General features: G+C 45.3%; 1 protein-coding gene and 1 pseudogene across 2 annotated transcripts in view; both read left to right on the plus strand.

The window, feature by feature from the left end:
- ANKH (ANKH inorganic pyrophosphate transport regulator) overlaps positions 1-25,530 on the plus strand; it is a 120,666-nt gene that overhangs the window by 52,602 nt on the left and 42,534 nt on the right. For both annotated transcript variants that reach the window (XM_036020251.1, XM_028512298.2), the window contains exon 2: positions 20,402-20,618. In XM_036020251.1, coding sequence (XP_035876144.1) covers positions 20,402-20,618 — 217 coding nt within the window. The remainder of the gene's footprint in view (positions 1-20,401; positions 20,619-25,530) is intronic.
- On the plus strand, positions 7,283-13,767 carry LOC118499424 (annotated as a pseudogene).

Below are 25,530 nucleotides of genomic sequence, written 5' to 3' on the forward strand. Positions count from 1 at the left end.
GACACCTAATAGGGTCCTATATAAAGAAAGGAGGTTAATGAAACTATATTGTTTAAAAAAAACAACTTTTAATCGTGAGTCTGTTAAATTTTCTGAGATATGTATACCAAATTATACTCCAAAGGCACAGGTACAAATTTCATAATAAAAATACCATATCCGAAAGATGTTTTTCAGCTGCAGTCCACTCTGACAATGAAAATGTGTGCAATATCACTTTAAATATAAAAGGCTCCAAGGAATAGAAAATTAAAAGGTGTCATCTTGCAAAAGGAATCATTAACCAGCTCACAATATCTGGGCTCATCTCAGGGTATTTGTTTTTATATTTTTTCTGCTCTGGCATCATCCCTTGCACAGCTCTCATTTGAAAATGGTGAGGGTTTACTTTAAAAATCCAGTACTTGTTTTTTTTTATATATATCTTATTAATGAGTTTCACATGAGTTTGGACCTATTTTCGCTGAAAGTGAGTTTAAGAACCACAAAGTGTCATTGAGGGGATGCCTCTCATTTAAGAGAAAAGCTGCATCTGTGGTTTTTGTCGTTCTTGTTTCTTTTCTAATGCAGAAGTGCCGCCTGTCAGGTAGGGAGCCCCGAGGCTCACTAGGTCATGATTGGACTTTACCGTCATTGCCGGTCAGTTTCTCCCACCCTCCCGCTGCTGACCGCATTTGGATGTTTGATGGTGCGGGCTCCAAATCAGTGACCAAAGTTTGTGTGGTCATTAACGTGCCACAGGAAAAATGGTAAGAGTTTCTGTGCACAAACAGGAGAAATCCAGTTTCGGAAAAGAGCAGTTGCTCGCGGCAGCCTGTGGGGAGTGAGGGCAGTGGAGCAGCCTGGGACCAGACCTGGGTGCAGGCATGTCGGTGTCCCTCAGCCGAGTCACGTGGAGCTCACACTGTGTCTGTGTAGTGCCTTTTAGTTCCAACACCCTGGAACAGGCGCCAGCCAGCAAACAACACCGAAGAGCGTACCTCCCAAAACACAAAGGGAATTCCATTTCCATTGTTCACCTTGTGCTGAAGCAAGTGCAAAAGTAATGCATTTCTTCAAAGTCCTTGGGCTATAGAGTGCTAACCCTAGTCCAACAAGACGGGTCAGTTCTAAATCTTGGTGGGCAAAATTTAAGGTCATGTCTGTTAAAATGCAAGCTTATTATATGAGTTGTAGCGAGTTCTAATATTTGCATGCTGTATTTATCACCTCCATGGGAAAATAATTAAACAGTAGGTTAAGAAGCGGTCTCAGCTTTTAACCACAGCCCATTCACAAAGCAGTTAGTAAACCTGGGGAAACATACCTGTAAACTGATCTAGCAGCAAACAATAGGATTAAGGAATTAAGGTGAGAAAGAGGAAAGGAGGGGCAGAGAAAGGGCATCTAACTGGAACACCCCTGAAAGCCCTGTGGACGCATTCGGTTCGTGGTCAGGGTTTCTCCCTTGCTGTATTCCACACCCTCCTTTCTGTGTGTCTGCCTGCAGCTGCACTGTGCACTCACAGCCAGGGCTGGCGCACAGGAAACTGCAGGTTACACTTCCAGCCTTAGTAATTCAGCTTTTTGCAGGTCTTCGTCCACTGTAGTTAAAATTAGTGTCCTTTGAAAATAGGTCCCGCTGCCCCAGAACAGGCTGGTTTCCCAGCACGCTTCCCAACAATGCTTTGCTGCCCAAAACTGGGAGGACTTCCCGGAGTCCACACACCAGATCATCTTTAGCTTCAGAGAACAGAGCTATGCAGTGTCCCCGACTTCGTGGCCATCCCACGGGATCTGGTTCTCACCAGTGTAAACAGATCCTGGTGATATTTCTGTTTATCCCAACAGCAGCTTGCCATCAGATAAGTGTCAGCTTAGCAAACACATTTGCTTTGCAGAAGCAAATGCATCATTGGTTAACAAGACTTCTTGCACTTGGAGAAACACATTTTTCCCCCAGTGGGTGGTCAGCCCATTCATTGTTCAACAGTCAGCAACAAAGAAAAGCAGTGATAGCAGATGGAGAGGGAGCGGAGTTACTGCCCCACCAGAGAGCAAACAGGGCAGGAAACTGCCAGGGCCCTGCTTGCTGTCTTCCCGAGACCACCCAGCTATAAGGGCCACTGGCCCGTCACCTGCAGACTTCCAGGGCAGACTCACTTGGAATCGGGTGTCTCAGGTGAGGAGCAGGGACAGTGAAGGCAAGAACAACGGCACCCCTTCTTGCTGTCGCCTCTCCGACCATCTTACTCTGTTTCCCCTGTTGCTGTCAGTCTGGCTCTGGCTGCCTGGCCCTTTCCTCTTTCCTCTGACTCTTCATCCCTGTGCACCTCAGATCACTTAGCCTGCTCTCCCTTTGGAGAACTGTGCTGCCAGGTGTCCGGCGGTCTCCCTGGCCCTGACCCCCATAGTCCTGAGCAGGCTGCCAAGTCTGCACAGGCACAACGTCTCAGGGCAGAGCCACCAGAGGCGAGGGGCACTTAGTGATCAGTCTGTGGCATGCATGGCATCAGCAGGGTTCTGTGAACTCGCAGTGCGCCCAGGGTGGGGCCGGCGAGTGCCTGGCTGAGGGGCAGGAGTACGGTCTACAGCAACTCACAGCGTCCCCCTGGACACTGTCGTGTCTGGGATCCTGAGAGGCCAGAGCCAGGGCCCACGGAGTCTGAGGCCGCTTGGCTCTGGCCTCACATCCTTCCCTGCAGTTTATGCTCCTCTTTAAACTTAGACAGGAAGTTCACCTCTCTCTTATTTTAGGCTTCGTTGTAACAAAGTATTGCTTTATTTTTACTTTACATGATTTGGAGAATGGATAGTCCCAGGTAGCGTTTTTAGCTTGTGTCCTGGGTGCCCTGTTTTAGGCCATGACGCCCCTGCTGCTTCTCAGCTAGACAACCTGAAATGGGTCTTTCACCGCACCAACGTTGTGTGATAGCCCAGAGGCAGACCCTGCCCCCAGGGAGACTGACCCCGGAGTCAGGGGTTCCAGGCAAACGAGAAACAGACTTTATTTCTTGCACCAGACTAAATGGTGGCTCCCACCCTTCTCTCTTGCCACCAACACCGTGGGTCCTGGCCCCCAGCCCTCTCCCCTGGGGTGCTGTGGCAAGAGGGGGTTTTCTGATGCTATTTCCTTGTCATGTTAGCCCATTACACATATTCCTACCAGATCAACTCTGCACTCACACGTTCCAGGTCTTTCCTGTTGCCCACACAGCCCATCTTAACCCCCCAGCCTGGGATCGCGTGACCCCACCTACATCGTTTTCCAGCCCCCGACTCTCCTTCCAGCGGCCTCCTCATGATCCCAGAGGCCACTAGAGGTAGATTTTTGAATTAAGGAGGGGTTACTGCAAGCTGTTTTTGAAAAGAACATTAAACATGCTGTGCACATTTCCTTCTAAAGCTGTCAGATTAATGAGGACAAATATTGAGTAATGAGAAGGTTGCTTGATTTTGCTTAGCTACTACTGCTTTTGACCACGAGGCTGAACTTTTTAAGCAAGGGAACCATGCATATAAAAAGAAAATGAGAAGAAGTTATTAGGGTTGGAGGAGCCTGACAAGGCAGCAGCTGGACTTGGTGTAGATAGAAAGTGCTTTTGGAACTACTTCACCGAATCTATACCTTTGCATTTTTTATGGAAATCACAAAGCAGCTACCACAGGTATCTATTTTCTTGCCGCCCCTCTCTTCTGGAGAGTCATGAACTTGAGGCAGTTTGGGTCACCATGGTCACTTCTGGAAAATGGAGCTCATCCACCACCCCGACTTAGGTAGGGTCCTCCCACCACACTCCCCACCTCCACACTGAGGGGCCAAGTGGGTGTGGCCCCATGAATCAAGGAAGTTATCTTTGCCTTGAATTGCTCCACTGGCTGAGGCTATTCTAAAAATCAAGTAAATTCCCAGAAGATACTTACACCTGCCAACAGGTCTCTGGGACTAATTTTTAGTCTGTCCTGAACCAAAGCTGCATCTCGAAGTCCTGGGGGGTCAGGACGGGTGGTCTAGGTCAGGGACTCGCACCCAAACATTGTATCTCCAGTCTTCTCATCGGGGGAGGGAGAGACGGTTGGTGACACCCTCCTTTGGTACTAAGAACTTCTGCACACATAATCTTAGTTAAGCCCACAGGAGGCAGGTTTGGGTGAGCCTTCCTATTCTGGTAAGGATCCTGAATCTCAGACAGGCTAGCCATGTGCTCAAGGTCACACAGCCATTGTGTGGGGAAGCTCAGGTCTAACCGATGGCCCAGCTGCCTTCCAGGGCCCTCTGCTGGAATCAGAGGCCGGAGTCCCAGTGCTGCCTCTATTGGCTCTCGTTTTTCTCCGTGAGCCTCGTCTCCCCATCTTCCACAAGAGCCAAGACTCCCTACCTTGCCGGGTTTTCAGAGGATGAAATGAGATATATGAACAAGAGAAATTGCCCAGCACAGACCTGCCTAAGAGGGGACACTTGGCAACAGTGGAGCTTCCCACAGCCCCGCTCGTCTGTACAGGGAGGAACTGAACACAGTTTCAGACTTCTTCCTTAGCGGTTCCTCTAAAACGTATTTACAAAAAGAAAGAAATAGAAAAGACCCAGTGAAAAAGGAATTTGAATCCCCTTCCAGATATATTTTTAAGGTCTATTCCTTTGCAAAATTTCCAGCCAACGTCAACAAACACTTAGTTTGTCTAATCTTTTTGTGGTTCGCATAGAAGGTAGAATGAGTGTTTTTCAAAGTCGGGACTTCCTGTTTTTCCCTGATCGGTGTTTTTCTCTTCGACTTCTTCAGTTTTTGCATCAGCCAGGAAAACGTGTAATACAGTCATATGGGATGAATCTTAAATTTGTAAGTGTTTGAGAGGATTAGAAATTGCACGATATAATAGTTTATGTCATATTTCCTCCATTGCGTATACTTTAATCTCTACTTAGAAGTGATAATTATAGAAAGGTATCTTTTGGGTAATTATAAAAAGGGTCTTTTAGAAAGACCAAGGGGAAAATCTTAATGCATTTTAACTTGTGAGGAAATATCATTTTCTATGTTGAGCAATTGACAGGCATTATGAAGCTTATTTTAAAACAGGTTAAATTTTATGCCAGAGATTTAACTTGACACAATGAGAAAAATCTTCTTACTATTCCCTTACTATTCAAAGTCCAGAATTACCATTATTTTTATCCTTAAAGTGTAATTTTGAAAATCTGCACTTTGCCATTTAGAAACTGAATGAATAACCTTGGAAGATTCCCTTTTATTCTCAGTAAAATAGGAATAAATGTTTAGTGTATTCCTTAGTGTTAAGAAGAATAGTGTTTAGTGTTATTCTTTCATGCCAAAATACTGAACACTTCGAAAATTTTCTCAAAAGGAGGCATTTTTAAATCACTGCCACTCTTGAAACACAACATAAGTTTAGTGTAATTGAAATGTGTTGTGGGGATATTAAATTTGCTTTTTAAAAAATGCATTTAACCCATGCAGAAGCTCAAGAAGGAGACTTAGTAAAACAATTCTAACACTGAGGTTGGAATGATTCTTGAATTCCAATATAAATGCTGTTATAGGTAATGCCAAATGAGTTTAGATGTTGTTATACCCAAAAAATCCAGGTTCCATTTTTTTTTTATTTTGCACAGATATTTAGGGCACATTTCATGTACCTTTGCTCAGAAGTTCTCTTTGCACCCATTTCAGTCAGTTAGAATTATTATCTCGTCTATACGATTTGAATAGCTGTAGTGTTGTGTTTACATAGTAGTACCTGTTTCACTGATAGATAGCCCTTCTACCTGGATCTCTCTCAGCCTTTATCCTGTTTGCCCACCTGCCACTTTTTCCATCTTCAGCTCCTTAAATCTGCCCTCCTCCTTGTCATACAAAACTGCCCTAGTCTTTGTGACAGTTAATCAGTGGGTGACTATTCATACAAGCCCCTAGTTCTAAGATTGGTGAGGGATATAAAGAAAGATTCAAATATACTTAGGGAGTGTGTAATATTGGCCTGGCAATATGCCCTTTATTGACTAATGTGCATGACCTAGTGGCCATTCCAGGTTAACATTCTCCCGGCTTGACCACCAAACTGTGTTCATTGGTCAATAAAGAGTATGGTGCTCGGCCAACATGTCGTGCTCACCTAGTATATTTGAATGAATGAAACAGTGCTCTGATAAACAATTGATGACCTGTGACAGGCATAGTCATGTGATTGAGGCAAGGTCGAGACTTGACCTTGATCTCAGAGGATGGGCCAAAGGGACAAGGAGGATGCTGGCATTTCAGCTGGGGTTAAGAGAGAGCACAGCGATGGAATTCAAGGGAGGCAGGGAGAGCCTGTGAGTTAAGAGGTCTCCAGGAAGCTGTCCCTGGCCCTGCAGACTGGGTTAAATGCCTTTATGCTCTAGTCAGACTGCATTAGAATACTCTGTTTGTTTCACCTCTGTGTAAACAAACCACGATTTAGGGCCTAAAGTCAAAAAAGGTAGACGTCACCTTAAATAAGCAGCAGCAGGAGGGAGTGTTAAAAGAGAGAAGATTCCTCCTTTCTCATGCCCAGAGATCGAGATTCTGCTACTGTTTTCTGGCCAGCACATAGCTTCTAGTATTCAGCCTTGTTTTTCAAACCGTTGGAAATCACGGCGTATTTCAAGTGAGGGGAACAGAGGGAATTCTTCTAAGAGGTCTTATCCCAGGTGACTGCTAAAAGTGTGCCAGTAACATAACAACGTTTGCCTTGTGGGGTGCACACCTGGCTGGGCACCGTAAGAATTAGGCGTCTCATTTATTTTGATTATTCAATGTAATTATGATTGATCAAAATGAGTAAAAAGTAGTGTACTAAAGATGGTGATTTTTTTCACTTTAACCTATAAAAGTAACAGGTGCTCCTCATGACTAAAGCAATATGAATGTGTATGTAAAATTAACCATTTTTTCCATACTAGGTCAAGGAGTTGGTACTCTTTTAGTTTTAGTGCCTCTTCACATATTTGTCACAAAACTGTAGCAGTTTACGCTGCAGCCAGCGCAGTGCGGGATTCCCCATTGCGCCGCTTCCTCACCACCAGTGGTGTCATCGGTCGTTCCCCTTGTTTCATTCAGTCCGGTGGCGGTCTCGCTCCCACTTTACTTCCCCGACTGCTCTTGTGGCCGCGCATCTTTCTACCCATTGGTGTCTCCTCTGGTGTGAGTCCCCTTCTCTGGTGGCCTTCGATACCTGGTGAAGGAAGCCCCCCTGTTTTTACTCCTTCACCACATTTGTTTTTGGCTTCCCTCCCACATAAAATTGAAAATCATTTTAGCCAGATCTAAATGGAAACCCAGATCACCAGCATTGTGGTCAAACTCCGTTAAGCTTCCAGGTGAATTCAGAAGGACCTCTGACCTGTTTATCAACATCAGCTCTTCTCGTCAAGGAACACCGTTGGCCTCTCCGTTTACTCAGGTCCTCTTTTACGAACGTCAAGAAAATTCTGTGGTTTCCTTTAGTTTGGAACTCTACTCCCTGTTGAAGTTATTCCCAAGAATTTTATAGTTTTGGCCTTTCTAGTGGGAGAGAGGCAGTTTATTACTCTAATATTGGTCTAATAAGTTTATTAATTTAAGGAGACACAGACTGTGCCATCAGAAACAAACAGGCTTTTCTCCCTCGGCACAGTGCTTTTAAATAATAAACACAGAGCAAGGAGTTGTATTACAGTCACTCCCTGCTCATTTATATTCATCTTTTCCTATGATGCTTTAAAATAACAGTTTCACTTTTGGCTGGGAAGATTTAGTACTTGCGCTACACGGGAGCCCTTTCTGCTTTGGAACGCCTGCTCAGAGTGGAACTCCCACACAACCTAACACGGGCTTCAATAACTGCATCCGAGCAGTGGGTGTATTCAGGCAGCTTCACTGTCTGTGCTCAGTTCGCACCAGGGCAGTTGCATTAGCCTTCAACTGTCAGAGAGACAGCAGGAACTAAGGGAAAACCCAAGCCCACCACCCATGTAACATTCACACAGAGTCCTGGAGCCACAGAAAGAGAGCTGGGCTGGGCCAGGAGACTCTTCTGGAGTCAGGTGGTGCCACAGCGACTGTCCAGCTGTTAGCAGGGACATTGCAAATCTTCCTGCATTTGGAATCACTAGAGCCTTGATTGTAGCTGTGCTACTTTGATGGACACCCTTCCCCGGGCGCTCACAGGGACTTCCCTGCAGGCTTCTGCACACAGCAAAGCAAACAGGGAAGACAGCTTTGTCACGTTAAACATTGTCTGTTTGTGTTTTGCTGGGACTCCTTTCTAGGTATGTGTGTACAAGTCTGTGCATGTGTGTGCAGGTCACTGGTTTATGGACCAGAACAGCTATGGACCAGGCGGACTAACCTGTATAATGACTAATTTTTACTCCCTTGCACCAGCCTCGTAAAAGCAATCAGTTCAACAGACCCTTAGAAATATTTCAGAAAGTTTGATGTGGGTCATATAAATACCAGCAGTGAGTCATAGCTGAACCCCATTCAAAAATAAATGAATTCCGCAGCTGAAAAGCAAAAAAAATGGGGGGCAAGTTGTAGATACTGAGATGATGCATTATACCGTGTATAAAAGAAGCTCGTAAACATTCTTGTCCACTGTGAAGAGCCCCTGAGCAGTCCTGCTGCACGGGTGGTGTTGGAACAGGTGCCTGACCTTTACACGGCTGCCCACGTGGCGCTGCGGTCACAGGCTTGTGCTCTTCCCATGCTGTGAGGTGCCAATCGCAGAGCACAAGTGACCTGATTTCTTTTATTCTCGTTTTCTTCTCATGGTGCACATCTGATGACTTCAGTCTCACACCATTCACCTTCCACATTTATAGTTGTAGTGCTTGCTCGAAGTACTGTTGAAAAAGTAATTTTCATATCAGGGCTCTTGGAAGTTTCTATAAAAAATTATCTGTACCTGAAGGTCCTCTTTGATCTGATCAGCTAATTCTCTCTGTGGAAAGTAAGCAATTGGCACTAAGTGTGATATCTGAATCCTAAGTGGAAGGAGGGCTTGGCTGCAGCAAAAGAGAGTGATGGTTAGGATCCGAAGACCGGAGGTCAGGAAGTCTGGATTCCTGTGTCACCCTAGGCAAAGTGACGTAGCCTCTCCAGGCACCAGTTGTCCCCCCAGCCAGTAAGCTGGGAGACTGTAGTACCCGCCTCACAGATGGCCTCTGTCACAGAGCAAGCACTCGGTAAATCTTAGCTGCTAAGATATCTTCATCACCATCATGACTGTGCTTATTGGGTTTCATAAGGTCCAGGTGCAAACAGGCATCCCCTTCGCTTCTGTTAGCACAGATGCACTAGAAACGTCGATAGGAGGCAACAGGCGATACGGCTGAATGTTACAGTTGAGCCAGAGACAGAGGGGCGCTTCTGAGGTGCTCGGAGATCCGCAGCTAAATTTGAGGTGCTAGAGTAATCAGAAAAAAAAAACAACAAACTTTTACTTAGCATGGGAGGGAGTATCTAAGTATGTAGGCAGGGAAAAAGTTCATGGAAATTTAGCAAAAGAAAAACTCCCCAGATCTCAGAGTTCATCTTTTATTCCAGACAATTTTTCATGGAGTTGTTGTGCTGTTGTTTTTTTTTTTAACGTAAAAGCATTTTAAACTCAGGTCTGAAGTGGCATGGGGATCATCCTGAGACATTAACCAAGCAGTATTGTCATTTGGGGACCATATAACTTTATAGGTATAAAAATAATTAGTAGGAAATATGGCCATTTCTGCAATGAAGATGTGAGCGCAAAGTGAGGAATACGTAAAGGTTCTTAAATGGCAGAGGAAGCTTGGGGCTTTTTAAAGCACACTAGGATTTTCACAGTAACATTTCTTTCCTGTCAAGTCTCCCACCAACTTGAATTAGAGTTACATTTAGGTGAAGAAGCTTTTATGTTTAAATGAAAGATCCAGAGGATTTAATGAGGATCCTATGACACTGCAGTATATTTAATAAACTTTCCAGATTATGAGGTCAAAAATACCATGTTTTTTATTTCCCCTGAAATACTGAAGAAACCCCCAGGAGAAAACTGTGTTAACCTAACTTCATACCTGTTTAGGAGTTTATCTATTCTTTCTAGAAGCTGCTCTCCAGACTAAGGCAGGGTCATGTTTTGGACGTGCCCCGCGCTGTCTCCGGGTTTCAGGAAGCTCTAAATACGGACACCGCTCCACGGAGCAGGGGCTGGACTGCTGCGGAGACCAGGCTGGGCTTTGCTGCCCCTCCCTGTAAACCGCAACCTCATGCGTGGGTGTCAGGTTCCTGGCTCGAGCTCCGGCTAACCAGAGTGGGGGTGTCTCATTTAGAGCAATATGGATCCTTGAGAAAATAAAGCATGGCTGGAAAACTACCGGGAAGACAAATGATCTAATTTAACCCAAACCACTTTTTAAAATACAGACGAACAGAACAATAACAGTGGAAAATTACGGGAACCCGGGCTCCTGGAGAGGACTGAAATCCAAAATGGTGATTAGCCATGTCTTTGGAAGAAGCTATCCCTCACAGGTCACTTTGCCTACTGAATTTTCCCCCTTCCATAAATGTAAATTTTGTGAAGATCTTGGTCTTGAGAAAGATTTTTAAACTATATGTCATCTGAGACAATAGTGAGTGTGCTTTTTGTTGAAGCTGTAGACAGCAGTCTTTTATCAAAGAGATTAGGTGGCAGTCTACAGTCTGACGAGACAGAATGATTACCAGCCCTGTGTCCCACTGGTTTTTCTAATCCAGGATGAGGCAAGTAAAGGAAGTATTCATCTTACTAAAAGTAAAAAAAAAAAAAAAAAAAGACTTTTACCATTTCATGTAATAATGTCTTGCTATTTTAGGGAACAACACCCATTTCCAACTTACCACCTTTTTGTGGAAGAATCTGAAAAGCCATTTTTAAAGAATACTAGAATTTTCTTGGTCATAGTTCTTTCCTGTTGACATGATCCATTTTTTTTTTTACCATGTGGCCATGACTATCGGCTACAAAGTCAGGGGCCAGCAGCCCTTGGCACTCCCTGAACTGTGTCAGGGCCATCCCGTTGCCCTGACAAGCCCGTCTTCCAAAGGCTGGGCCCTGCCACCCTGGGTCCCTGTCAGCCGCACACTGAGCTCTCAGCTGGGCGCTCTCAGCCTCTCCAGGGTCTGCACAGGGAAATTTCTCTTACCCTTTGAATCTAAACTCCTTATTTTCTTCTGTTGTCAGCAGCTAACTTCTGTTGCAGCATTTGACTCCATAAAGGAACAGTGTGTCCCATATCCAAGTTGATGTCCAAAGGACATGAAAAAAAGAGATAAAAAAAATCGTTGCTTAAGCTTTACACCTAAGAGGCTAATCACGTGGCCCTAGTACTGTATTCTATTGATGTCTGTGCGTCTGCAGTTGAGCAGCCAACCTGCATCCGATGCGTCCTGGGTGCCCAGCATGGCGCAGTGGGAATGCCAGTGGAAGTCCTTGCCTGTCTCTTGGGAAAATATCAAGACTCCAAGAATGTGTACAGTGCCGTTGCCATCACTTTGCCTGTGTGGCATATATATATCCTACCAAACCTAGGTTTATTTACCCAGAAAACCAAACCTGCAGTTGGAGATTTTATTTACCAGACATAAGATACCAGGTTTGTTACCAGATATAAGCTGTATGTTAGCGTTGGCACATTCATTTGTTCACGTACTGATGTTTCACTCTGTGGCAGGCAGCCTGCTGAGTAGGTGGAGAAACACTGGTGACGAGTAAGCCAACCCCTGCCTCAGGCAGCCTGGTGAGATGGGGGTCAAGTACACAGGCAGCCGCAGTGCACCTGCTGAGCGCAGTCATGGGGGCCAGGGGCCGGGGGCCCTGCAGGTTGCAGAGCACTGAGCAAGGGCCAGGTTTCGGAGCCAGCTTCCCAGAAAGTGCGATTCCTAAACTGAGAGTTTATCAGGAGAATGGGGTGGGAACGGGGCAAAGGTGGTTCCTTGTTGGAAAAAGGGCTTAAGCAATGGCCTTTAGACTGAGGGAACATGGTGTATCCAGAAAACTGCTAACAGCTGAGGCCTCCTGAAACACACAGCACAGGTGGCAGGGCGACGACAGGGGCAACTCGTCACCAGTTCGTTCTCGGCTCCCTGCAGCGGAAAGGCCTTGGCTGGCTCCAGGGCTCTGGCTTAAGTTTCCGCAAGCTCCACTGGCGCAGGATGGCTGCGGAAGAAGATGAGGTGGAGTGGGTGGTAGAGAGCGTCGTGGGGTTCCTGCGAGGCCCCGACTGGTCCATCCCCATCTTGGACTTTGTGGAGCAGAAATGTGAAGTTTTCAGTGATGAAGAAGAAAGCCAGTTACCTGCACAGAGATTCATCGGGAATACAAAGAGCTAGCTGAAAAGCTGTTAGAAAGTTACCTCAAAAAAGTTGGAACTAATGAAGAACCATTTCAAGAAGCATGCACTTCTCCGCTCGCAAAGACCCTACGTCACAGGTCATTGTGCAGCCAGCCGTTGGCCACAGAAGACTTGCCTATCTTTAAAGGAAGGATGGTGCAGGAAAGCACTGCAGTGCAGCTGTAAGCCACTCGAATGATTCAAGGGAGAAATGGTGTATGGTTACTTGACTGCTTAACAGATGGTTCTGATGTGGTCAGTGATCTTGAACAGGAAGAGATGAAAATCCTGAGGGACATTCTTAGAAAATCAAAAGAAGAATATGACCAGGAGGGAGAGAAAAAAATCAGCTATCAGAGGTCAAAACAGAAGAACCCCCAGTGTAGGGTAATGAGACTGCAGAAATGAATAATTCCCCAGGGGATACTGGACATTTTCACATCAGGGTACAGCATTTTGCACAACACTGTGTGTCGATGTCCATGGGGAAGGATATGAGGACTAAGCAGATGCAAAATTCGGAACAGAAGGGAAAGACTGCTGGGAAGGTGGAGGAAATGCCGGGAGACCAGACACGACAGCAGAGGAGAGGCCAACATTACGGAAAGGAGACTGCTTGCAGAGGAACTCAAAGGAGAGATTATGGATAAATTTAAAACCAATTTAGCAAAATAGAAATTCAAATTTCCTTACAAATAAATCATTTAATAAAAAAATAAATAACAACACAAGGGTAAGTGTAGAGAGTTGAGACCAAAGAGACAGCAAGATCAGATCACAAATGGCTCTAGTAATTGTTCACTCCTTGCACACATATTGGTGCCGACTAACACTGTTAGTGTTAGCGACTCTTAGAGCAACACTCATGGAGCCCCCATTCTGTGAGCAGGGGCAGCCCTGAAGTGCCTTGCATGCACTTTTTGGCATTTGGATTTTTGTGATCTGACCACAGTGGGGAGGATTGGAGGACAGTTTGGGGACAAGAGGACCATTAGTGACCTGATCCAAGACATGGCAGCGGGGCTAGAGAGAACTGGACAGATTCAAGTGTAACTAAAAGTATGAACTGGACCAAGAAATCTGTGGGTGTGAGCGTAAAAGACATCCAGGGAGATCCTCAGGCCTGTGGGTGGGAACCCTGGGTACATTCACGCACATGGAACTCAAGGGGACAGTCGGATCTACAGGAACCCAAGTAGCCTCGTGGGTGAACTGTTTTGGAAATGCAGAGTGTGAGGTGCAGTGGGACATGCAAATGGAAATATGTGGATTTGGAGCTCAGGAAAAGTCTGAGAAGTCTGGAGAGGTGGATCTGAGAATGCAGAGCAGACAGAAAGTAATTGAAGTTGTGGGAGGGAGTGGGGGAGCGAGAAGGGAAGTGAGAAGAGAGGGCCCCAGGCAGCCCCCTGGGAACACCAATAATAAAGAGGCAAAGACAGAGAACACATCAGGGAGAAAGAGCTAACACAGAAGAGACAGGAGAAAACCCCAGAAACCTCAATGTCATAGCCCAGGGGAAAAGGGGTTTCAAAACAGTGGTGGCCAACAGGGTCAGATCTGCTGGGGGTCAGACAGTTGAGGACAGACAAGAGCCCATTTGGTTTAGCAGGAAGAGCACATGTTAGGGAGAGGAAGACAGAAGCCAGAACTCAGTGTGTGCATTCAACAAGTTACTCTATGTTGACCACCTGTCCTATGACCGTGTTACAGCTGTAGTTCTGGGGATCCTGACCAGGTCCCTGCACTTTTGGAGCTGCTATTCTAACAGGCTGAGGAGTTAATGGGGGGAAGTGTACAAATGATGAGAAGTTATCCATGAAAGGAAGGTGAGAAAGAGGGTGGTAACCAGAGGAAGAGATGAGTCACGAGCAGGTTTATTTTTAATATGGAAGAGATTTATGCGTGTGTAAATGTTGGTGGGAAGTAGTCAAGCAAGCAGCAAAAAGCGGACGAGCAGCAGAGGAAGGTGATGGCTCATGACCAGCCTCCTGACGAAGTCGGAAGGATACAAACGCAAAGAGCCAGGTAGACGGCCCTGTACTCGCCCTGGCAAGACTGACCTTTCCATTGGAAGAGAAGGGAGGAGGTGAGGAAGGGTGGAGGGCAGGTGTGCTTTCTTGAGGTTTATTTTAGGGAGAGAAGCAACAGGAAATTGACTTCCTACCTGATGGATTTCATATTCCAGATGAAGTGAGAGGTGAGTTTATCTGCCGAGTAAGAGGGATTGTTGAGGGAAGAGAATGGGCAATGTGGAAGGGTAGCCGAGCAGCTAGCAGCCCAGTTGAGAATGGAGACAATGAGCGTGTACTGGCCGCAGTCTGTGTTGTACGTTTGGGTCCAGCTGCTCTCAGAGCCCAAGTAGAGGTCTATAAATATTGATAAAATTGGAACAGGTCAACAATTTGCTGACTCCAAGGTCATAGATTTTCAGATAAGAAGTTGTGGGTATTGACATGTGGGGCTGAAGGAATGATTATAAAGTGTAGGTTAGAGCAGTGAGGAAGGACAGACAGGAGGAGCCAAGATAGAGAAGGCAGAGGAGTCGAGAGAGTGACAGGACTGATGGAGATCAGCACAGACAGAGTGTCCCCCAGACAGAAGACAAGCTGTGCTCCAGACCTGCTCCTGTGGAGTGGGGGTCGCCTCCTGCGCCCATTCCCCGGGGAGCACTCCATTCCTCCCAGCTAGCAGGGAAGACTTGCTGTCAACAGTGGCATGAGATGATTGGCAGGATGGAGGTGAACTGGTGACTCTTGCCCAGAAGATTCTCTGTCCACAATACAGACACGTTCTTGGTTTCCAGGGCCCAGGGTGAAAGTGTCAGGGTCTCTCTGAGGGTTGAACGGATCTAAGACCATTCATACGAGAAAGATCATATGTGGAGTTTGTTAGCGATTTCCCTGGAGGTTGTGTTTGTGTGTGTGTGTGTGTGTGTGTGTGTGTGTGTGTGTGTTATTTTACTTTTGAATATCCTGTTGTTTGCTAACTTTCTGCCGGGATGGGGAGGAATCATACAACAGAACGCCATGAACTGGGCAGACACTGGGAGATACTAAGGCATGCAGGACCCAGGTATGTTTTTAAGTCAGGGGTTCCACACTGCTGAGCGTCCGCAGTGTAGAGAACATTGATCTGAGTGTGAGCTAGGGTGTGTCCCGTCCCCTCTGGGAGCAGACCCGGCTGTGATTGAAGGGCAGCCCCACACTTACAGTGGTTGGGGTGCTGTCAGCTCTGCACCCAACATGTCTTCACTTTCAGAGGCTCATGAATGTCTAGAAACTTGCCTTTATACAGCAGGTGAACCTCTGTACTTAAGACTGTTTGGGGACAGAATTCTGACCAAGGCCTAATTCATTCCAGTGACATCTGAGACACTTCTTTAGCTGAACTTCAAGATGGTGGCTCTTCCTCTTTCCTAGCCTCTGCAGCTGATCTTTCTGGTCTTGGTGAGAGATGCAGCCATGTCTGGGGGTCTAGCTGGTGCATTAATGCTGAACTACAGCATAGTTATAACATGGGTGTAACGTGGAAGGCTTGTCACATCCTTAAGGTGTTTCAATTTCTTTCTAGAGTGCTATAGGGCTGAATCTTAGACTCCTTTCTTTCTATATCCTGTCTAGATGATCTCATTTATCTCCTGCCTTTCCATCCCATCTATGTGCTGACTACCTCCAGATGCGCTATCCATAGCTCAGACATCTCCCGTGGACTCATAGCCAACTACCCTACTTGACTTCTCTATTGGAATTGGGTGGGCAACTCAGACTCCACAGGGGGCTCCCAAAGGGAGTTCTCACCTTTTCTTTCCAAATCTTCCCTAATCAGTCTCCTCATCCCAGTCAGTAGCTCCACCATTTAACCAGTGGCTCAAGCCAAAAAATTGAAAAGTTTTCTTTGGTTTCTCCCTTTTCTTCATGCTCAACATGCAGTTCGTCCCCAGATCCATTCTTTCTACCTCCGAAGCAACCTACTTCTTTTCATCTCCACTCTCCCACCCTGGTCCAAGCCAACGCCTTCCCCTATCTGGGTGGTGACCACAACACTCTGGACTTCCTGCTTCTGCCCCTTTCTCTTCAGTCTACTCTCATCCCCCAGCCAGCGTGAGCCTCTGTCCCCCTCTGCCCAGAGCCTTTAATGGCTTCCCACTGCTCCTAGAACAAAACACACAAATTTCACCATGACCTGGAACGACCTCCGCATGGCCTGCTTTTCCAAACTCGCCTTGTCCCCCTCTACTTCTCCTACTGGCTTCCCTTCTGTCCCTTGCAGCACGAAGCCGTCCTGCAGGCCCCTGCCTCCCTCTAGCTCTTCATGCAGCTGATTCATTTTTGTTCTCAGGACTCGGCTCAAATGTCACTTCCTTGGAGGGGTTTCCTTGTCTAGTCCATCTGAGTAAGGTCTTCTAAGGAGTTCTTGGCTCATTAGCATGTTTCATTTCTTCACCTGCCACCGTAAACATGTGCACTGCTTGTGTACGTTTCCTTCATTCTGTCAAAGAGTGGTCATGTGATCCCCTGTCATGTTATGGGTCAGGGGATGTGGTATAAACCAGACACAGTTCTCTGTGCCCTGGAGCTTACCTCCAAATGGAGGAGAGAGACAGTAAGACAAATAACAAATAAACACACAATAGAATGCCCGGCAATGAACATCTATGAAGAAAAACAGGGTAAGTGAATTGAGACAGATGCAAATGACAAGTGACAGAAGGTCACGTAAGAACTAATGACTGATATGAAAACATCCCAAATAAATGGGCAATGTGTGTATTATTCAAACTGGTGGTGAAGAAATACACTATTTTGAGAAAATTAGTTTTAAGCCATATCTCGCAGTGTAAGTTGGCAGGAGGATTAACAAGCTAAGTCTGCAAATGAAACCATAAACTAGAACAACACTCCTCATCTCTGCATGGGTGAGAACGGGGGAGTCCGGAAGTATGGAAAGAAACTCCATGAAATGATTGGTCGACTACATAATCATGAAGTTAAGAAAGTGAATAAATTGGGGGAAGTACTTACTACAAATAGGAATAATAAAAAAAGGCTAAGAATATTAATATGATATATGTCCTCCATTCTAAAGCTCTTTTCCTTGCATTTTAATGTTTCTTAAAATCAGGATGTTGTTTAATCACTATGTACTTTTAATGTGGTCATTAAAAATGTTAATTAATGATCTATCTTATGAGTAATAACATCTTGCAATCAATGTTATTCTCTTAAAGCTCATGAAAATTAGTATGAACATTAAACTTCCTGGTAGAACATAGCTCATTTATGTAACAAATATTGGAGTGTCTATGGTGTAGCAAGGAGATGGTCGTAGAGTGGTAACAACACAGACACAAGTCCTTGTCTGAAGTGCCTTCTCCAGTCACTGCTTGGTGCCCCGCACACCCCTCGGCTCCGGTGTGCATGGCTCTCGCATCCGGGTTCTTTCCCAGGTGACCATGATTGCTAAGCAGACACCGTCTTGCCGGCAGCGCCGTCATTCCCGGTGCCCTCTTCCTTCTCACCTGCCCAGTCCCTGGGTTTCAGACTCAGTCAGTGAACTCTTGGCACCAAAGAAAGCTTCGCAGTGGATGCCCAGCCAGCACTGGTGTCCTTTTAGCAAAAAATAAAGTTACCAACAAGACACATAAAAAAATCTAATCCTACATTATTTAGATGCCCTCTTACGTGCTTCTAAAACTTGTGCTTAGCCACAGGTATCATTTAAATTTGAACCAACATTTTAGCAATGAGAACATCAACTAGTTACAGCTGTAGACTTTGGGAAGGACAGGGAGGGAATAGGAGCAACCATACACAGTTCTCAGTGTCTGGGAGGAATGTAATTAGAAGTTGTCCTCAGCTGGGTTCTGTGGAAGCAGATCCGAGTTGGGGAATTCTTGTCCAAGTGATCTATGAAGCAAGTGTTCTCAGGAGAAGGAGAGAGAAGCAGAGGCCAGTAGGGGAAAGTTAAGTACGTATGTGGTCTCCTCTGGAAATTAGCTTCCGCCTGGTCCCACAGGGAGCCCTGGGACATGAATTGTACCAGAATGGTCCCTCCCTGAGACAGGGGAGCTGATCTTTCTCACCCCTCTGTCAGCCAGCCATTGGCCGCATGCTGTCTTGGGGTCAGATGTCGCTTAACCAACCCAAAGTGGCTGGGGGCAGTTTTCCCTGAGAAGCAGGCAGCTGTAAGGCATTAGTGGCCAACTCGACATCCGGGGTGGGCGTGCTGCCCGCCCAGTACAGGGCTCTCGGTGCAACACCAGTGGCATCCACTGCAGGAGTCCCAAAGGAAATTAATTTGGAAGATTATTACATCAGCTTTGGTAGAAGGAAAATTCACTTTTAAGGAAGGTATTGTGGCAGGTATACTCTGCAAGGGCTAAGAAGGTTCTTATGGAAATTTTTATGTTATTATTGTTAAAAAAAAGAGGGTTAGAGATATAATCAGAAACTAGCTTATATAATACCAACTTAGTCAGAAGAATGATACTGAATTCCTACAATATCATACATTTTTATGCTAGATTTTTCTAAAATCATTTTGCACATTGGCACTTTACTGTAAATACATTTTTTGCTAACAGTACTTTGCATAGAATGTTCAGCTGTACAATAAGTGACAGATACCTGTCATTACATATTTGTCAAAACCCCTAGAAGGTACAACACCAAGCGAGAACCCGGATGTAAACTGTGGGCTTTGCGTGATGATGCTGAGTCACCGCAGGTCAATTGGCTGTAACACACGTACCCCCCGGGTCGGGTGTGTTGATAGTGGGGGAGGCTGTGTGCGTGCTGGAGCAGGGGCTGCATGGGAACTGTCCGCACTTCCTGCTCCATTCTGTTTGGAACCTAAAACTGCTCTAAAACACATCTCTCTTTTTTTTAAAAGAAGGTTTTATTTATTTATTTTTAGAGAGAGGGGAAGGAAGGGAGAAAGAAAAGGAGAGAAACATCAATGTGTGGTTGCCTCTCAGGTGCCCCCTACTGGGGACCTGGCCCGAAACCCAGGCATGTGCCCTGACTGGGAATCGAACCAGTGACCTTTTGATTCGCAGCCCGGTGCTCAATCCACTGAACCACACCAGCCAGGGCACAGCATCTCTTTTTAAAAGTCTTTAACTCTACAGAAAGCTGATTCTTCTGCTTAGTCAGTTAGTTGTCTGTTCCTAAAGACAGAGACAATGTTCTGGCAACATTTTAAAAATAAAATTCTCTCCACTTGGACATCCATTCCCAGCGTCTCCAGTGTGATTGATTTGTCTAGTGGTTGGGAAAGTGAGTTTGGAAATGCCACTCTTACCAGGCCACCAGCACCCCAGAGAGTCCCTCATGGAGGATGGTTGATGTAATCAGAGCATTCTATGACCACGTCTTCTTGAGCAAGCATTATTGAAAAACAGTGTATTTGGTATAAAGGTTTTCTGTTCATATTTATCTGCACAGAACTTAGGAATATATTTCAAGTTAAAATACAGTAACAATCAGGTGAACAGCATCCATTGATGGCATAATGAATTTCTTCAATATGTTTTTCATAGCCCAGAACACACTCCAGGCTTGGAAGGACACCTGCATCAGCATACACACTATCTCAGGTCATGTTCGTGCACGTGCACGTACGTGCACTCACACACACCCCTTCATTAAAGGAAAATACATACCATTACCCACTCCATCTGAAGTGGTTGCCTCATTTCCCGAATGCCTATTGCTGCTATATAGAGTCAGCCTACAAATAACATTTAACATGCTCAGCTTTTAACCAAAACCCCTTAGAATTATTTTCTGATATTAATGTAAAATGGTCTTTGGGGTTTTTTCCTATGACTTTAAAGGGCAGGCATCTCCCCCACAGGAAGATGTTTAAACTGAAGCTAATATGGATGAAAATGAAAGCCAATAACTTTTATGAAATTACAGTGAGCTTTACCCCATAAGCTGCTTAGCGTTTCCATAGAAACATGATCTGTTGAGCTTTATTTTAGAAGTGTGATTCCCCGGAGATGAGAAGAGATTTCTAATGCAGCTCGTGGGCTGTCTTTTCCCCTCACAGGCCTTGAACCGGGGCATCGCGGCTGTCAAGGAGGATGCAGTGGAGATGCTGGCCAGCTACGGGCTGGCCTACTCCCTCATGAAGTTCTTCACGGGTCCCATGAGTGACTTTAAAAACGTGGGCCTGGTGTTTGTGAACAGCAAGCGGGACAGAACCAAAGCCGTGCTGTGCATGGTGGTGGCCGGAGCCATCGCCGCCGTCTTTCACACCCTGATAGGTAAGCTGTTGGCGCATCGCTTGAGAATCTGGCTTTGGCCATTTCTCCTGCCTTTTAATTTATGTAAGTGCAGTTATTGTAATAAGTGATTTCTTCAGTAATTAATTATATCTTTCTCATGCCAATCTCAAGAGTTGGAAGGAATGGAGTTCGTGCTCCTAGCTTAAAGAGAGAAAAGGTGTTTTCTCTGGAAAGCTGTAGTTTTGTTTCTCTGATTCCCAAACGTGGTGGCACAGAGGGAGTGATTTCATTAATAGGTGACTCGATCTAGGATCAGCATTCAGTAAGATCAACAGAGTAGCAGGTGCTTTTGTTCGAGACATGCATCAGTATACACTCACTTAATCTTAAGCATTAAAATAAAAGGATGTTATTTAAAATTAATATTTGTCAGTGATGAGAACAAGTGACAGATTGTTTTATGTATCAAAATTAACTTCTTCCGTAGGGCCTCATTATTCTGTTTTGTTCAAAGACAAGACCAAATACTCTTAGCATAACAGTCTGTCCATGAAACAACAAGGAAGCTGTATCATCTATCTATATGGTAACAAGCCTACAGTCTCACCAAGACCTTGGAAAAGCACCTCCCCTTAGGGCCAGAGTTCTGCTGCTCCTGCCTTCTCTGTGGTGGTAAAACCCGAGGCCATAACTTCAGAACGTCTTGGCTTGGAGACAGCTCAGCTTACCTGGTGTAAAAGTGGAATGTCTATGGGACCCAGTTGCCCAGAGCCCATGAATGACACCTTCCTAAACGTGTTATGTACCTTCAAACTGGTGCTGGTTGAGAAAGAGGGCCAGAAGATTAATCCAAACCATTACACAATGTGTTCAGATGGCAGCTAATGTTCACTCACGTAACTGTGAATGTGAAAGGAAATGGAGTGAGGTTTTTGTGGTTTGCCCTTTTCATGTTGCGGAGAATTTTGTGCCCAGAACAGTGTGGATGAGAGGACGTTCCTCTTAGACGGAATGTTCAGCCAAAGTGTGTGGATATTCACCATTTAACTTGGGCTCAGAGCCTCGGGGATGAGGTTAAGAGGAGATGACTTTCTCTCTCCAACTTACGCCGTCAACACTAACTTGTGGCCTAAGTTTTGAAGAAAACTGCTGCTGCTATATTTGATCTGGGCCATTTTCATGATTATATGTATTTGAGAAAATTCCACACACAATGTAAATTAGATCTGAATAAATTTTTGTCTAAACTCGTAAATTAGCCCCCTTTTGCTACTAGTCTGTCTATCTGGATTTCTAAATAAGCTTATCATTCTCTGTCTCGGTCCTGGTTGAATAAGACTTGGGGTGAATACCTTGTTAGTAGCTGACAGTCAACATGGAAGAGAAAAGCCGAGCGTCCTGTGTTATTGGAACTGTTGGGAGGAGCATGTGGCCATTGAGAAAACCATCGGTGTCATTTTCCAAGTTAAATCTAAGTTTTTCAACTTTCAAGTAGAATCCTAAAATCGTACATTTGAACCAAAACGGCTCTATATCCCAGATATATTTAGCAATCTTTTTTTTCACTTTTAATATTTTTATAGTCACAGTGCTTCTCCTTCCACCAGACAGACGCTTTCTACAGTTGCTGAGAAAGCACGTATCAGTTTCTCCTGAACTCTCCAAACTCAGATTTTAACGATTTGCACTCTTGTTGGTTGTTGGCCTCATTTGAGTTTCCTGCGTGAATCTTTCATCACTCCTGCCTCCTGCCTTCCCCCACACCCGGCATCTGTCTGTGCCTCACCTTCCTTTCTCCTTCCGTTCTCAGCGATCCTGCTAGCTTTTCTGTACCTGGGTTTCATTCAGTTTTAGCCTCCCTTTGACTTGAGCACAATCTCCAGACAGCATGCCGGCCTGTCGCCGTCCGCAACCTTTTCCAAAACTACCTTTCTACCATCAGTAAACATCAGCCCCCTTTCAGATTCCACTTTATGTGTCACCTGCACTAGACATTAAACCCATTCTCACATCTTCATCATGCTGAAGACAGCTACGTACGTTTCTCCTGTAATAGCCACCACTTGCATAACTATGCTTGTGACAGGGGAGCAGGGACATGGAGAAACAAAAAGGCAAATAATCCAAATATGTTTGACTTGAGAAGCTCTCGTGGACTCTCAGCCCATGTTTCTAATGATACTTGCTTGGACTCATGTTAAGATGAGTATCCACTCCGTTCGTGCACAGCCCGAGGGGCCTGCAGGAAGCACAAGAAGCCATATGTGTGTCACGGACCCACCGTGCTTGACTCGCAGAGTGGAAATGGGAACCAGAGCTTGAAACTTAACCTCTCTGTATTCTTTTGTTCCGGTGAAACTAGCCTGATTGTCTTAAACTTTCCCTTTTCGGTGCTATTTCCCCATCACCTTAATGAATTTATTTTTTAATCAAGATCTTACAGCTTTCCAGTGGCGTTTCTATGAGGGTGTTTGAGAGCGTAGAGGAAGAAGGGAGTCCTTCTCTAAGAGGCTGGTTCGCAAAGGCCTCGTGGAGTGAGTGGGTCATCTCCTGACTGGCTCTGAGTGCGTGAGCTGTGTTTCAGCACAGCTCTTTTTATGTTTCCCTTATCTTTGGTACAAGGTAGAGTTAAGAATTTGACTCAGTTCTCTAAATTAATATTTTGGTATAGCCCTATAAAATTCCAAATGGTGACTCTTCTTGCCTGATACGTGGCTTGTGATTTTAACAACACCCTAGCGTTCTGCATTTTTTTTCCAGTTCAATGGCCAACTCTTCTTGGTTTGTTTTTGCTTCGTTTCCTACTTAATCTTCTGTTTACTTTATTCTTTACAATATTGGTTACTTTCCCAACATGAGGCCTCCTATACATTTAAACCCTGAAGATGGGTTTTTCTTTTTGACATAGTCTTAAGTACTGATAAAATTCACCCATTTTTCCTATTGGTATTATTAATGTGACTGTTACCTGTAAAGAGATATATACCACTTGTATTAACAGAACTAATCTTCCTGCTTTGACTAAAGATGAGTAAGAATTACCCTTTGTTGAACTCACTTTTAAAATAATCTAATCCCCATCTGTGCTATCAGTGGTCCAAGAGAAGATTTATTGAACAAATAATCTCCAGGTCCTATCAATCAAAAGGTGGGAGCAGAGGTAAGATAGCTACAAAAGATAGGGCATCCAGATACACCCCTCTCCTCAAGTAGATATCATCCCTGGGGAAACGTGTGTGTTTAGTACCGATTTCCAGAAGAACACTGGCAAAAGCTGTTTGCAGCCAGTGGGAGCTTTGGAGACATGGTAAAGGTCAACCAGAGTGAAAGTGGAGAGAGTTAAAAACCACCTCCGAACTGAAAGGGCAGAGTGACTGTGAGCAACCAGGAGGGAAGGAGGTCTTGGCGAGGGAAGGATGTGGGAGGCACGCATGCACTTATCGATTGGGAGAAATAAAGCGAAAAACAGTTCAGTGTTAACATGAGCGGTGCCCTGTACTGGGGTGGGAGCAGGTAACCAGGTAAGGGAAGTATGGTGGCTGGAACCTGAGACTGTAGAAGAGCTCACTAAACAGCCCACGTAGCAAAAGGAGGGGAGGAGAAGACAATGGGAAGGGGTTCAGGGAAGGGCCCAGTAGGAAGAGGAACCGGGCAGGGTGGGCATCAGCAGCGAGCCCTGTGCCCGTATCTGAGTAACCTGGAGATCCTTTGACGCCAGCGGGCATTTCTGTGACATGCCACAGACAACCATGTTGAATACAGCAGATTTGTTCTGATGTTCATGTAACAATGTTTAATACATCTTTAGCCAAAAAAAAATCTATATATTCTACTTTTTGCTTCTTTATAACCTCAAGGTCTCCAAAGAAATTTTTAATATTTAGAAAAGTCAGATGCATTTTACCATTCTGCATAATCTCCTTGGTTACAATCTAGTGCCTTGGTTAGGTACTCTCAGATTATTTTTTTCAAGGTTGCATATTCCACAATGCTTTCAGTCATTGGAGAAATCCTGGTCCCCAGCATAAACGTCTCTACCTTAGATTTCTCTCCCAATCTAGATGAAGTTTGACGCTTCCTACTTTTCCGTATCTACTAATAATTTATCAATTGCTGGAGGATCAGTTAGAAGGGATTTCAAATGTAAGCATCTTCAATTTCAAAAAAACCAGTTCAAACATAGCTCCTTACCTTCACGCTGTGTCATCCTGGGCGTCAGTTAACGGGTCACAGCAGGACATTAGCCATAGGCTCAGGTCAAAGAGCACCAAGAGCTCTGCTACTGTGTTTGTCCCAATACTAGGTCCTTTTCATTAACTTTGCAGTGGTTGAAGAATTTTTCTTCCTTGTGTTTTGTATTTGTTCTCTGTTCTTTTTATCTTTTTGGACCGCACCAGTAAGCCAGGCGGTCTCCTGTCCTTGAGAGAGTTGCACAAGGCCATGGGCATCCCCAGACACAGCCATGGGCGTCCCCAGATGTGGCTGGAGCAGGTCTCACTAACCACACAGGCACTTCCCTAGGAAAGTGTGGTGCAGACTGTGAGACGAAGGTGGCTAAAAAAAAAATGTATCCAGCAAACCCCACCACCACCCCCGCCAAACCTTCTGCAGTAAGCCAAGTGAGGAAATGCTTGGAATTGTGTTGGGCTGACAGATTTGAAGATTAGAAGATCCGCCGGCCCAGGAGTTCATGTCTGTTCTATGCACGCCCATCTCCTGGCTCTAGATACCAAATTGCAGGAGCCTTTGGAGTATTTTTGCCTTTTGTTCTTGGCCTTTGTTGAACACTCGTTGCTAACTGCCCCTTTTTAAGCTGAGCTGAAGTCATTGCTCTTGTCATGGACTCACCTATGAGATACCATTTTTTAAATTGCAGTGCATGGGGTTTGCCATGGCCAGACCTCAATTTAAACTAGTGGACAAGGTGCAGCTGTCACCTTATTTCTCTCTC

The sequence above is a fragment of the Phyllostomus discolor genome, chromosome 3, assembly GCF_004126475.2.
Source record: "Phyllostomus discolor isolate MPI-MPIP mPhyDis1 chromosome 3, mPhyDis1.pri.v3, whole genome shotgun sequence".
NCBI classification, from domain to species: domain Eukaryota; kingdom Metazoa; phylum Chordata; class Mammalia; order Chiroptera; family Phyllostomidae; genus Phyllostomus; species Phyllostomus discolor.